General features: G+C 36.0%; 1 protein-coding gene across 1 annotated transcript; it reads right to left on the minus strand.

Annotated features, from left to right (window-relative positions):
• LOC121413333 (cathepsin O-like) lies at nucleotides 1–14,261 on the minus strand. The gene is made up of 8 exons (XM_041606156.1): nucleotides 13,819–14,261; nucleotides 10,570–10,772; nucleotides 7,976–8,024; nucleotides 6,745–6,758; nucleotides 5,829–6,062; nucleotides 4,855–4,896; nucleotides 2,006–2,175; nucleotides 1–432 (listed from the first exon to the last, which is right to left on the minus strand). The coding sequence occupies exons 1-8, from the start codon at nucleotides 14,230–14,232 to the stop codon at nucleotides 305–307; spliced, it is 1,254 nt and encodes a 417-aa protein (XP_041462090.1). The 5' UTR covers nucleotides 14,233–14,261; the 3' UTR covers nucleotides 1–304.
• Between the last annotated feature and the right edge of the window lie 902 nt (nucleotides 14,262–15,163).

Raw genomic sequence — 15,163 nt, forward strand, 5'->3', positions numbered from 1 at the left:
CAAACAATAGAATACATTAGGAACGATATTACTTTTTTTTCTTGAAAGAAAATTCCATCTGAAATATACTTTAATCCAACATCATCCCAATTATGTGAAAGAGCTTAAGCTATTTCATTTTGATACCAAATTAGTCATGTTAGTATTTATATTTCTGAAGAAATAGCAGATTTTAAGATGTTTGGCAGGCAAACAAATTTCACTGACTTCCATGGGTGTATGTAAACTTTTGGCCTCAAATTTATCATAAAATCTCAAATTGACAATGTGGAAAAAAGACAACATGTGTGATTCATTTACCAATCTACACAGAAATGGTCTGAACAGCACTGGCAACACCACAAACATTGTTGCCAATTTTTATCTTTAGATAACCGTCAATACCCCAATCCGCTCCCCATGAATTCCGTACGATGTAGAATGGTATGTCCCCTGTAAAAGAAAATTGATAAAAAAGAAAAGCTGTAAAGAATAATTTTTCTTTCATAAGAAAGTCTTACAGACATGAAAGCATACAAGATATGAAATAGCTAAAGATACTGATCTGTCACTGTATTGGATTGAATGAGCTAATCTACATCTCAATAGAAATTAATCAATTTCATAGCACTTGTTCAGCACAAAGGACTTTAATCAAACTTTTTATCCAAAAATTAATATAATAACAGCGATTCTAGGCCAATCAAAATCAGGGAAAATCGTCAAATCTGAGAGCTTATCAGACAAAAGTTTTGATGGACACTCCCCTTTTAAAGGGGGGGCAAACTGTGTGTGGTCTGTCATTGAATGTGTGCATAAGTAGCTAGTCTTAAAAATGTCCCTTACAGATAAATATTAATAATTTAGAGACTAAATTATTTCAGTTGTAAAGAGAAACTAACATTTCTGTACAGGAAAAGTACTTACTTATTCATTTGCTTCTTGTCACCACAGCTATAGTGGTAGTAACATAATGAGCAGTGAATTAGTGTGTTCCAAATTAACCCTATCTAGGCCGGGGTATTTTGGGAGATCATATGGCGGGGGGAGGGGCTGGGAGCCCCCCCCCTTGAGATCTCGGCCATCAATTGCGCGATTGCGTCAAAAATTGGCATGAAAGTTTCCTTGGACATAATCTACACAATTCTGTCTCAAATTTTTTTTCATGCAAATTGCTATTGTTTATGCTAATTTATGCATAAATAGTACGCAAAACCATACCTTTTCCTCCGATTCCCTAAATAAAGCTCAAAATGTTCTAATTTTTAGTGTAGAAACTCTTTGTGGTGTTCTTTTTAGTAAATAAATATGAAAATATTGCGATATCAGTTCAATTTTTTTATGTCTTATATTGCCTTTGCAATTTCTTATGTATTTCCTTGTTTTTTTTACCTTTTTGTTTTCATTGTTTTTTTCAATGAACTTCGTCTAGGACTCTTTTGAGATTATAAACGGCTTAAAATAAATCCATTTAGACCAGCAAAACTAGAAATAATCATAAATTCATGATTTTTGGTTGAAAACACAATTTGCATTGACTTTGTACATGAAATCACGTGTTTGAGCAATTTGTGGTCTCACTGACAAAACACACAAAATGTTAGGTAATTTGGGAACCGCGTACCCGGGCCTTGCAAATTTGGTCTTCAAAGATGCGCAAGAATTCAAAGAACAAACTCCGGAAGCGGCGCGGTCAAAAAAAATATTGCATCAATCATTGAGGGGGGCCTCTGAGCCCCCACCCCTCCCCCCGCCTAGATAGGGTTAAGTGGTCCTATATATTACAAGACTACACTTCTGAGAACGATGCATTACAGATTAAGATCCTGGCTAGATACCAGTATTTGTGTACTTGAGGTGGCTACTGGTTTGTTTTTGCTTTAACGGTGACAGAAAATTTGCTCCTGCGAAAATTGCTCTGGATTTAATCATCTAAGATGTACAGTCAGGGTTAGGGTTGCAATTGGGTAACACTTATTCAAATGTCCAAAGAGTAATTTTGTCCTGTGGGTTTTATTTGACATACCCGACATATCATAGCCAACAATCTGAACAGCATGGTTGAGGTATGATGGTGTACAGTGATACTGGATGATACCACCAAGATAGTACTGCCAAGCTTCTGCATCCACTGAGATACTTAGAGGACCATGGTTGTACACCATACTAGGCATTACCTCTTCATTGATTGTATAACTGAATAGCATGAAATAATAGAAAACAATAACAATGATGATAATTATAATAATCATTTTAATAACAACAATAATAATTAGTAAGAATGATGGTGATAAAAATAATAATGATTACAATAATATCAATTATACTTATAATAATAACAATAAAAACAATAATAATAATAACAAGTGGAGTGCCTCTGGCAGTCTCGCCTGCATTACGTGATTCAATATAGCAACAGTGCTGACTTTTTAAACAGCTTTGAGACATATGTAATTATTCACAAAAGAAAACACTCATATGATAATAAAATACTATGTCCATTGACCCAACATGAACTTTTACCATAATCATGTTACCTAAGATGTGTGCAAAAACATACTTGATAACTCTTATGAAGATGTTTTATGACTTACATGTGTAGATCCATAAACTTTCTAAGATACGATGCCAATTCAACAAATCAACAAATACCCCTAACACGGCCAAAGTTCAATGACCTTAAATGACATTTGATCATGGTCATGTGGTTTGAAATGCACACAAGAAATCCAAAGATACATAATTAATTTTATGTCCAAGTTTCATGAACTAGATCAATAAACTTTTAAAGTTATGACAATGCCACAAATACCCCCGACATTATCAAAGTTTGTTGACCCTAAATGAACTTTGACCTAGGTCATGCACCTAAAACTCAGGCAGGATCTTAAGTGATACGCTATTCCCTTTGGCCCGTATTCTGAAGTCAGGTTTAACTTAAACTCAGGTTCAAAGTTGTGGTTTAAGTATGGAAAGCCAATTGTTACATAAATCACTAACAGTAGAGATATCATACTTCAGCTCATTTGGCTCTCAAATCATTCATAATTGTCTAGGAAGTATAAATAGATGATTGTTTTCACCATTGATGAATCAGGGAAGAGCATAGTAAACGTAGGAAACATACAACTTAATAAAAATGTTGAGACTTTTGGCCTCCCATACTTAAACCACGACTTTAAACCTGAGTTTAAGTTAAACCGGACTTCAGAATACGGGCCTTTATGTCTAAGTTTTCATGTACTAAGTCCATATACTTTCTATGTTATGACATTTCAAAAACTTAACTTTGGTTAAGATTTTGATATTGATTCCCCAAAATGGTCCGAGTTTGCTGACCCTAAATGACCTTTGACCATGGTCCTGTGACCTGAAACTCATACTTGATTACCCTAATGTCCAAGTTTCATGAACTAGGTCCATATACTTTCTAAGCTATGATGACATTTCATTTGAAAGGAAATCTGAAATAGAAATACACTCCAAAAATTCTTTTTGCCTAATTAATCGTGGGCCCGGCAGCCACTTTGCAGGGCCAGATCGATATAGCTTTAATCTTTGTACACCAAACAGGGTAGCAGAAACTCTATTTTTGGTCTGACGCGACCAGGGTTTGAACTCCGGACCTTCTGGTTGTGAAACAGATGCTCTACCAACTGTGACAACAGTCACTGGTTATAAGACGTCAACATGGTACATTGTGAGACATAAGACTTCATCATGGATGATAAGCATAAAACATGTCACCTATCGCACAAGGTGATAATGTCTAAATGTTACTGACACATACATAAAAGGTACTTATATAGCACTTTACCAAACATATGATCAAAATGCTTTACAAAGAACAACTAATAATAATGAAATTACATTGAACAGCACTTAAAATGTATCTACAGGGACTGGTGCCTGATCTTAATGCCCTGTTCACCCGCAGAACTTGCCCAGAAGGCAATCCAGCAGGCTCATAACTCTCAATGGCTCTAAAATTACCAGGCCTAGGCTAAACTCTAACACAAAATCAACTTACAAAAGCATGTCATACAAAAAGAACTAAACATGAATATTTAAATCACTAGTTACACCAACAAATCATATGAGAAAAAGTTTCAATGAACAAATAAATGTGTTTAAAGCAGAGATTTAAACATTTAAACTTGTCAGCAGATCTTAGTGATACAGGCAGTTTATTCCATAATATGGGCATCCCTAGTGATTCATAGCAATATCCATCAAACATCTGAAAATGAAATATGGTAGTGTGACCTTAATTCGCATGTTACCTAATTTTGTGCACGGTCAAATACCTCAATATCTCATTAATATTTTGAAAAACTGATATTACCAACAGAAAGAGCGACTTATTATTACCCAGTACAGTAATTTTCTTAAAGGTAACGTTTCTATTAATGAAAATATTGGCAAAACATCGGCAAATTTTGTTACCTTTTGTGTCCGCTCCGAGAAAATCCGACCTTCTCGACAAGCACCAAGAAATCGCCAGTTTGCAAGCTGAGGTCTCCAAATAAGTAAAATGTGATACCAACCGAATTTATGGCATTTTAATCTCCATCTGATATAATTATATTACCTTTGTCTGCTTGATTTCTTTTCTAAAGCCTTGCAAAACGATCGTGCGCAAATTAAGGTCACACTTTTTTATGACACTTTCAGGCAAGCGCGCTGGTATTTATGATATTTGATTAATTTTGTGTGAGCTGTGAGAAATTTTTTATTGAAAATCAACTTCATGACGATTTTTGAAATGTGCACAAATTATGGTCACCCCATCATACCCCTACTTGAACAATGACCAAAAATGAGAACATGGGAAATAAACCCATAAAGTTGAATACATTCAATGTATATACTTACTTTCCACAAGAAAAGTCTGACACCACAGCATTTAGGGTTGAGCTGGAGGAATATGAAATAAAATTTAACTTCACAGTTAACCTTAATTTACATTTTCCAAGGGTACAAATATCCCTGCTAAGCTACAAGTATGTGTAGATTTGTAGCACGGTAGGATATATGTAGCCTTGGATTAATCAAAGTCTCTTACTTTACAGATTTAAAAAATGGCTTAAATGAAATAGAATAAGAAAAAAATGAAACACTGAATTATTGAATTTGATATATTTGTATGTTTTTCAAGTTTGGAAGCTTTTAATGTTGGGTCATTGCTTTATTAAACATTACAAATATATCTACAAAGTGCATATATTGCATACTTGAAATTTAAAACAATTTTGATTTCCTTTGCAATATTCTTGAAATAGATATTTTAAAAATCAATTTTTATTAAATATTTCCTAATTTTCCTTTGTTAAAAAAAAAGAACTAGGGGATTCTTGACGGCACACTGTCAAAACTCATGTCTCTGCCAATGCCACATTAAATATACATGTACATGTAGAACTCCTGACTTCTAAGCTTATAATAGCCTTTGTGACTCAAAAATCTTATCAGCTCATCCTCATTAATAAGTTTATTCCCTGTTTGACCTTTAGTATGTATACTCGGACCAAGTATGAAAGTAATTTGCCAAAATCTGGGATTTTTCCCATTTTACTGTGGGAAAAGCCTAAAAAATAAAACCTTTCCCATGAATGTTGAGGCACACTGGGGAAGGACTGGGTCGGATAACAACATCCTGGGGAAAGTACATGAAAACAAGTTTATCTCTATTGAATAAGATGGTTCTAGTTCCACTGGTGTGATTTTCACCTGACAACTCTCCCAAGAGGACATAAAGTATAAGGCACCTAGCACCCACCCCCCCCCCCTTCCCTGGACTCCTATCCCCCCAACTCTATCAAAAAAAATCTGGAATAGTCCACACTCACTTTTTGATAATCCTACAGTCTCCTTTCTTAGCTTTATATGGGTAAGTAGACTCAGGAACAAGTGATGTTTTGGTTTGATTCAGCCAATGGAGTGTCTTGCATGGTACGCCGCCACGGCAACCACCGTCTCCGGCAGCCGTCCCACAATCCACCAGCTCTTGAACACTTAGCTCAGTAAGATGTTTATATTTCAAAGCAATCTGAGTTTCCATTGTCTCCACAACACTGAAAGCCCTAAAAATACATGTATATGTATGCAAATAAATGTTCTGCGATAAAGATTTGAGCATCAATATCCTGTTTTGAACATTGAGTTTATGTCAAAACTTTTCTTATTCAATTCTTGATGATGATGAAGATGATGCCCCACTTATTGTGAAATATGCACTACACATAAAAAACAATACAAGTGTATGTATTTTTGGACTATCCCCAATATACATATAGAAATTATATAAGTACAAAATATTTGTTATTGAAAATAAGCAAACAAAATATGCCCTTTAGTGTCACAATGTGCTTTGAATTCTTTCTTTATGATGATAGTCAACCATAATAATTAACAGTCATCTGAATGACTCTGATGAAGCTTATCTTCAACATCTGGAATTAACTTCGACTGTAACAATCCTTGTTGAGATAATATTCAACATTCCATTTTTTTATTCCTTATTGCAGACAGTAATGAAAAAGACTTTTTTGAGATATTTCAAAGTAATATTCAAATTGTAGCACAATCCCTTGTATTGGATGCTGGAGACCCTGATACATGTAGTTTACTAAGTTCATGAAAAAATGCAAAATACCCCTCCTTCACAGTCCACATCCCCAAAATGCTCCAATATCAAAAGGCATTTGTCTTTTAAAATGATTTCACAAAGGAAAAAAAAACATCCTAGGTAGATGCAAAACTTACCAACATGCTCCACACTGGGATAGAGCAGGATGTATGTTTTGAAAAGAAAGGGAAAGATCAGAGGAAAAATTTAAGAAAATTGATTTAACATTGTTAGTTTGTTACCCCTACAAATTACTCTCGAATAAATTCCTGATGAAAAGCAGGTTTCTATAAGAAACACAATACCACAGGATTATATGTAATCACTAAAAGATGAAATTGATCTTAAGAATCTGTGGAATGATTAATGAATTGATTTCACGTTGTTTGATTATTACAGATCATCCCTCTGGGTTTTTTTTAACAAGACACAAAATGCATGTGTTAGATAAAATTACAATGAGCACATTCCTGACTAGGCCGGGAAAATATTTAAATATTGAATTTATTTGAAAGCTTCAGATTTAATTTACATCTATTTCTAATTAAAGATCAAGTCCACCCCAGAAAATTGTTGATTTGAATCGATAGAGAAAAATCAAACAAACAAAACGCTGCAAATTTCATCAAAAAGTTCTGACATTTTTCAGTTTCGCTCATTTTTCGCAAAACAGTTAAATGCACAACTCAGCAATATGCAAATGAGAGAGTGGATGATGTACATCACTCACTATTTATTTTGTTTTATGTTACTTTTTTATTGATTGAATAATACAATATTTCAATTTTTACAAATTTAACAATAAGGACCAACTTAACTTAACTGTTAATATCATGGTAATTCCACATGTTCAGGGAGAAATAAAACTTTGTTTCACATGACAAGGAGGAGAAAATTAGAATATTTCATATTTCAAATAATAAAATACAAAAGAAATAGTGAGTGGGTGACGTTATCAGTCTGCCAATATGCATACCGACCAGGATGTGCATATAACTGTTTTGTGAAATTAAGTGAAACTTTAAAATGTCCTAACTTTCTTATTTTACATCCGATTTTGATGAAATTTTCAGTGTTTTGCTTCTTGGATTTTTTCCCCTTTTTTCGAATGATCTTTTTGTTGGGTTGGACTTGTCCTTTAAATATACAAGTGGGTGATTCATAAAGCTGTTAGTAAGTTACGAGCGACTATATGAATGGCTGATGATTCTTTCTTGTGATAAATGATATACTGCAAATTCTCTCTCCAGTGAGCTTCAAATTCAAAGACAGGATTACCAGTCATTCATAAGGTCCCTTACAGCTTTATGGAATGTTTTTACTATTCAAAAAAAATCTGAGGGTGTTATTCTCATATGAAGAACTTACCGACTTCTGATTCCTCACTGGTGTGACAACTGATGGCTTAATGGATCTTCTGTTTCATTTAAAAAAGATCACAAATTACATTGAGAAATTGGGAGCAAAACAATTATTTTCAATATAGCCATGAATTACTAATTTAGCTGGCAAATGTATTGTGTTAGTTGTGTATTCAACCAATCACTCAACAGAAAATGGTTTAATCAAATGATAGCAGCGTTGGTTGATAGTGTACCCTATAACTAGGTATTTATGCAACCTTTCTGCAAATACGTAAGAAACTCTCAATATATCAAATCATATCACAGGTAAAGCAATGTATACCATATTTTCTCAAAGAATAATTCTTTAACAAATATTTGGTAATGAGTCAGAAAGAAGAGGATCGAGGGTATTTGAATTCCAGTTCATCGTGGCTTAACCGTGAACCAGAATAGCCTGGTGGTTGAGTCGCTGCCCGGAAAGCAGTAGATGGCAGGTTCGAATCCCGCTGGTTCCAATTTTTTCTGACTTATGATTTATGATTTTCATACAGATCGAGCATACTGATCTTATGATTTTCATTACAGATCGAGCATACTGATCTTAAACAAATAGGACTAATGTCGAAAATTTGTTAAACAACAAGTGGAATGCATCTGGCCGTCTCACCTGCATCACGCGGTTCAATATAGCAGCAGTGCTGACTTTGAATACTACTCTAACTCGCACAAGATGTTCAGTGATACATGGTTACTCTTATGTCCACTTTTTATGAACTAGACCAATAAACTTACAGAGATATCATGGTTATTCAACAAAAAACCCCAACATGGCCAAAGTTCATTGACCTTACATGACCTTTGACCTTGATCATGTGACCTGAAACTCGAACAGGATGTTCAGTGATACTTGATTACTCTATGTACAAGTTTCATGAATCAGATCCATAAACTTTCAAAGTTAGGATGGTAATTCAACAGATATACCCAATTCGGCCAAAGTTCATTGACCTTTGACCTTGGTATGTGACCTGAAACGCGCACAGGATGTTCAGTGATACTTGATTACTCTAATGTCCAAGTTTAATGAACTAGACCAATAAACTTTCAAAGTTATGATGGTAATTCAACAGATACCCCTGATTCGGCCAAAGTTCATTGACCCTAAATGACCTTTGACCTTAATCATGAGACCTGAAACTTGCACAAAATGTTCAGTGATGCTTGATTACTATTATGTCCAAGTTTCATGAACTAGGTCCATATATTTTCTAAGTTATGATGACATTTCAAAAACTTAACCTCAGGTTAAGATTTCGATGTTGATTCCTCCAACATGGTCTAAGTTCATTGACCTTACATGACCTTTGACCTTGATCATGTGACCTGAAACTCGAACAGGATGTTCAGTGATACTTGATTACTCTATGTACAAGTTTCATGAATCAGATCCATAAACTTTCAAAGTTAGGATGGTAATTCAACAGATATACCCAATTCGGCCAAAGTTCATTGACCTTTGACCTTGGTATGTGACCTGAAACGCGCACAGGATGTTCAGTGATACTTGATTACTCTAATGTCCAAGTTTAATGAACTAGACCAATAAACTTTCAAAGTTATGATGGGAATTCAACAGATATCCCCAATTCGGCCAAAGTTCATTGACCCTAAATGACCTTTGACCTTGGTCATGTGACGTGAAACTCATGCAGGATGTTCAGTGATACTTGATTAACCTTATGGCCAAGTTTCCTGAACTAGGTCCATATATTTTCTAAGTTATGATGACATTTCAAAAACTTAACCTCAGGTTAAGATTTCGATGTTGATTCCTCCAACATGGTCTAAGTTCATTGACCCTAAATGACCTTTGACCTTGGTCATGTGACATGAAACTCTAATAGGATGTTCAGTAATACTTGATTAACCTTATGGCCAAGTTTTATTAACTTGGTCCATATACTTTCTAAGTTATGACGTCATTTAAAAAACTTAACCTCAGGTTAAGATTTGATGTTGACGCCGCCGCCGCCGCCGTCGGAAAAGCGGCGCTTATAGTCTCACTTTGCTTCGCAGGTGAGACAAAAATATTTTGCCGTTCTTCACGTCAATATCACAGTGTTGAATTCTGAGTAAGAAACAAATGATTTTCAATGTAGACATCTACCGTCTAAGACCTGTTACACTGGATTTCCTACCTGAGTGGTTTTCAAAAAGTTGACCTAAATTTTTGACCCCCTATTACACTGGAATTATAACAAGTCTAGGTGCGCCTGAGACAGCTTTCTGTGCTTTTACACCAAATTACCAAAGCTATCCACGATAGGTTTGGCAGGGCGCCAAGTGCGTGCTGTGTTTGTTGTTTGGATAATCGTTCCACGTGTAGCGCATCAAGCGAACCTGTCTCAACCAGTCACATCATGCGAGGCGGTCCAAGATAGGTTTGCTCAGAAGGGATCATGGGTAGGTTTATGCATTTATACTGGATTAGAAACCTGCCTGAGACTGGTCTAGGGACACCCAGAGACTACCTAGGAAATCTGGTGTAACATGGGTCTATGTTAATAAACTCATGTAATGTAGACCCCAGACTACGTACGGTATGTATGCACTCACAGGTCATAAACAGATGGAACACTCTTGAACGGTCTTTGGAATGGCCGAGGAATGCTTAGATTTTGGTCTGGGGTTCTAATGGCTCCAAGGTACTCAGATTTAAACTCCTCAACAGTTAGATCTGAAAATTTGGTGATTCCATATGTTGCATGATCCCTATGAGTTGCGAAGGCATTTAACAGTTCATGCTTCAGTAAGCTTTCCTGAAATATAAACAGCATCATTGGAAGAAAATGAGGTAAATTAAACAGTGAACCAATAATAAGTTACAAAGACTAGATAAGGAAAATAATGGAAATTTCAATTTATTATTTATTTTTGTGAATCTATCTTCTCTTTTAACCTTATTCGCCTAGCCTGTTTGCAAGCATCATACATCAATTATACAAACTGTAATACATAAAGAATTATTTGATCTCTATTTACTGAAATATATGATTTTACAAAAAGTTATCGTTCCATAATAAAAGTCCCAAGTGACGATGAAGACTGAAATGATGTCTCAGACTTGGAAGCCCGGGGGGGGGGGGGCACTTACATTGACGAGTGGATACCAGTGGATACTAAAAAAAAACCACGTACATGAAAAAAGTATGTCTTTTTCAAGAAAGGGCACATTATATACGTAACGTAATAAGGGTGTCAAAAACACTACAATGATGAAAAAGGATGTTTATTTTGCGAGGAAAGCTATGGGTTTAGGGTCAAATTTGCGAGGGTACTAAAAAGACTAAAATGTTTAGTACTTAGTGTTTAATTAGAGTCAGATTTGCGCGAAGTGTGGGAGGTTGGGCCGTACAATTGGTGTAGGTGAAGGTAAAACCGACGTCCGTGACATATAACTTTTTAAATATCGCTGTACTTGTTTAGTTTAGGGGTTCAATTCAGGGAATAGGGCATTATATTATAACCTCGTTCATAGGATGAGTGGTATAGGGTATCATTTGTTTCCAATAAAGGGCACTCATTCAATACTTGTTCAGGGGTGCATTTTCAGAATATGGAAAATACTTGTTTAGGGTTCTTTTCGAGACCCCATGGTCGCGCATGGTATCCACCTGTCAATGGAAGTGTCCCCCCCCCCCGCCTGGGCACTTTGCCGCGCTAGGAAGATAAAATTGTCTTCATGAAAATGGGCAACGCGGGGATCAGCATGATCAGATAGGGAAATGCTTTAGTTGTCTTGGTCCAAAAGCTTCGGTCTCTGTTATGTTGGTTGTTCCGCTGAACTCCGTTACATTGGCTCCGCCCACCAAATACAGAGACCGAGGTTGTATCTCGATCTGTACCAGGGACTCAATGGACATATGTTTATGTATTAACTTCCGATAAAACGGGGAAGTGAAATTGCGCGACAGCCGAGGTAAGTCACTGTTTTTCCCCCTTTTAAGACTTTTATTTTCCCCGTTTTGGTGCATTTCAGGCCGAAACGGAATACTAATCTTTATTTAGGTATGGTAGTGGATCGTATTACCGAACACTTTTTATGAATTTTTAATCATATCAAACAAATTATTTTTATAAATTTCACAAAACTTTCACCATAAATTCACAATTACCTACAAGATATAATTTATATATAAAAATTTTGCCGAAATCATTTTTCCTTTTTACAATATAAGCTTCCAATCAGACCCCTCTTTGCATGTGAAATATTTTGGTAACTTGAAAAAGGTATTGTATTACCGAACGTGTGTTTTCTATGGGAAAAGTTGATAAAACAAAAAAATCACTTATGATCTATTTTGACCATATTTTATTATTTTTAGAATATTAAGACTTTGAAAAATGTTTTTTGACTATTTTTCATCATTTTTCTATTCAAGTTCCCTTTGAAAGGATGTTGCAATGTTTTGAGCGTATGAGATTATTTTCTGACGCGTACGATGTGCGCATTCGGTGATACAAGGCTGGTCGGTAATACAATTACTCACTATACAGTTCTTTTTAGACTATGAAAATAAAGACAAAAGTCGATGAGCCCCGTCGGGGGGATTTTGCATTGTTAACCCCCTAATAATGGTGACTGCACGATAGCGAGCTGTCTGCATGTGGACTACGAGGGTAAATTTAAAAATAAAAAACTCCTCAAATTTCAAAACATTGTATTGTTAACCCCCTAATAATGGTGACTGCACGATAGTGAGCTGTCTGCATGTGGACTACGAGGGGAAATTTAAAAGTAAAAAACTCCTCGAATTTCAAAACAGACGGCTGCCAGCTGTCTAACCCAGGGAGCTCCCCACTCACACTAAGTACCACCCATGGGTTCATATCATCTCGCGTGTGAAGGATTATCAGTCATACGCACGCGACACACACTACACTTCCAAAATACAGTGGGTTTTTGCCCACATAAAACATCATGTATGAATTGGTATTCCACATCCTGCTATGACACTTACCGAATCATTTAGATCCTTCCGTGACTTCTCCTTGACGTTTCTTTCTACAAATATGTAAATTTTCTTGATCTTTAGTGAAGATTTCACAGAGATAGAAATCAGTCAGCGTTGATATCAATTTTCTCCTGAAGAGGGCGCGCGATTTATATTCATATCAAAGACACGACAAGGGAAAGAATAGGGACCTACACTATTTTACACGCATATCGACGCAAGGCATTACGCAAAGTCCGTGAAGTGTCCAATCTTTTCATTGTATAGACTTTGGTATACCGTATACGTATTATTGACGTTCGTCAAAGCTTGTACTGCTGGTTTCTTTCCAGGCACGTATATTATTTTCATTTTTTTATCAGTCATCTTTTTAAATTAATTGAAAATGAGTGTTATCATCACCAATAATAATCATTAATTATGTTTTTTGAAGGTATTTCATTCATTGGTGCCCATTAGTAAATTAATCATAAGGATTGCGCATTCAAAGAATTTAGATACAGTTATAAAATTTCTCTCCTTCTTCTACTCCCGTCTCGATCGGCCATTTTGTTACACTTCATAACAAAATAAAGTCAAAAATGGCCGATCGAGACGGGGGTAGGAGAGAACTTTTCGTTTTTTGAGGTTCCAGTCTGTGCCCAGATGTCAGAAAAACTGCCACTCGTTAGACCATTATCCATATAATCGTGGTAAGTACTTGATTTCTGTTTTAACTATTTATTCGGAGAATTATTTTGACCATACTTCACCACACTTGTCAGATGAGTATGCCAAATTGCACGTACGATCTTGGGCTCCCGCTTACCAGCTGTCTAGACTAGTGTTGTGTGAACGTTTTTATGCTTACCTTGAATATTTGTAGACGCTTGGAATATTCGTTCGAGCCTCTTGTGTAGGTCTTGTTGAATTTCTGAATAAAGTTCTGAAAGAGAGTTTCCTCCTGATCTAGTCCCATTCCGAAAGCCGGTTCCGTGTCCGTGTCAGCACCGGCCGGGAGCGAGCCGGGGCCGCGGTCTTGGCCAGTGACGCTTGCCGCAGGATTTTGTTTGCGACCATAACTTGCACTTGACGTGTTCAAAATCGAAAGACAAGATAAAATGGTAAGCAAGGGCAACAATTTAGTAGAACGTCTGTTCAACATGATTAATATCATACTCGATTTGTACCGCTCAGTAGGAAAAATTTTGTAAGAAAAAATGAGTGTCATCAGCTCTCTCTCTGTAAATCCAGGAACAGCGCAGCGTATTGTTTGTTGACACATATGGCTTTCTTTTCAGACTGTGTCAAATATTTGTTTTGAAAGCACATTCCGTAAAATCACGAACACAATGAATGAACGAGTAAAGTTTGTGTACCCGTTATTACTTTAATGAATTTCGAGATGCGATGTAATAAGTTTAAGCTTTACATAACGCACATTTCTTCAAAACCATGGTGTAACTTTTTATCAAAAAAAATTGTGCGAATTTAATAGGCTTGCTCAGAATAGTCTCAAAATTGCTCAGAACAGGCCATCATCATGGGCCCTTTATTCTGCAATGCACGGAGGCAGATGAAATTATCTATACTAGAGCTAATTCCTACCACTGACGTAAGGGGGGGGGAGCCCCGGTGTGGTGGTCCACTCCCCCAACTGAGTAGGTGGAGACCGGGGACAATTGTAACAAAATTGACTTATCAACTTTATCAAAGCTAAATACCTTCTCAAACCCAAATAAAACGAAATATATTGGCTTGACATATATGAATAGGTTTGGATTAAGTTAAACAAACAATCTGAAACTATTATTATTATTATTATTTTATTTGGCAGAATATCAAACAAGTCAATTACAATGATAAATAACAAATGTTACAATAATAAAGTCACACAAAAATACTACTGTCAGATTTTATGGATGAGCTCTACTGCCAGGCAGTGGGCAAATTAAGTTAACCAAATAACTACAGTCCGCGGACCGCCCTAACCCATAGGCCTACCCCATCCAGGTGAATCCACTGTAGTATTTTCATTTTAAAACAAGAGGTCAAGTTTACAATAATGCCCCACGGGATAATTGTAACACGCCAATGAGGGGGCATTTTGTAACACAGGATATCGTAACACATTTTTTTTTATATATATGCACTTGACAGATCCACATTTATTCAGTTTTATAGCCCCATTATAATAAACCATGACAATGGCATGC

This window comes from Lytechinus variegatus, chromosome 1, assembly GCF_018143015.1.
Source record: "Lytechinus variegatus isolate NC3 chromosome 1, Lvar_3.0, whole genome shotgun sequence".
Lineage (NCBI taxonomy): Eukaryota > Metazoa > Echinodermata > Echinoidea > Temnopleuroida > Toxopneustidae > Lytechinus > Lytechinus variegatus.

Excerpts from the sequence above, each read along its gene's own strand:
- LOC121413333 (XM_041606156.1), bottom strand. The coding sequence starts at position 14,232 with ATGTGTCAACAAACAATACGCTGCGCTGTTCCTGGATTTACAGAGAGA. Across the intron at positions 8,025-10,569 it reads GTTCCATCTGTTTATGACCT|AAGATCCATTAAGCCATCAG; the intron begins GTGAGTGCATAC and ends TAAATGAAACAG. Across the intron at positions 433-2,005 it reads TGTTGGCTATGATATGTCGG|GGGACATACCATTCTACATC; the intron begins GTATGTCAAATA and ends TTTCTTTTACAG.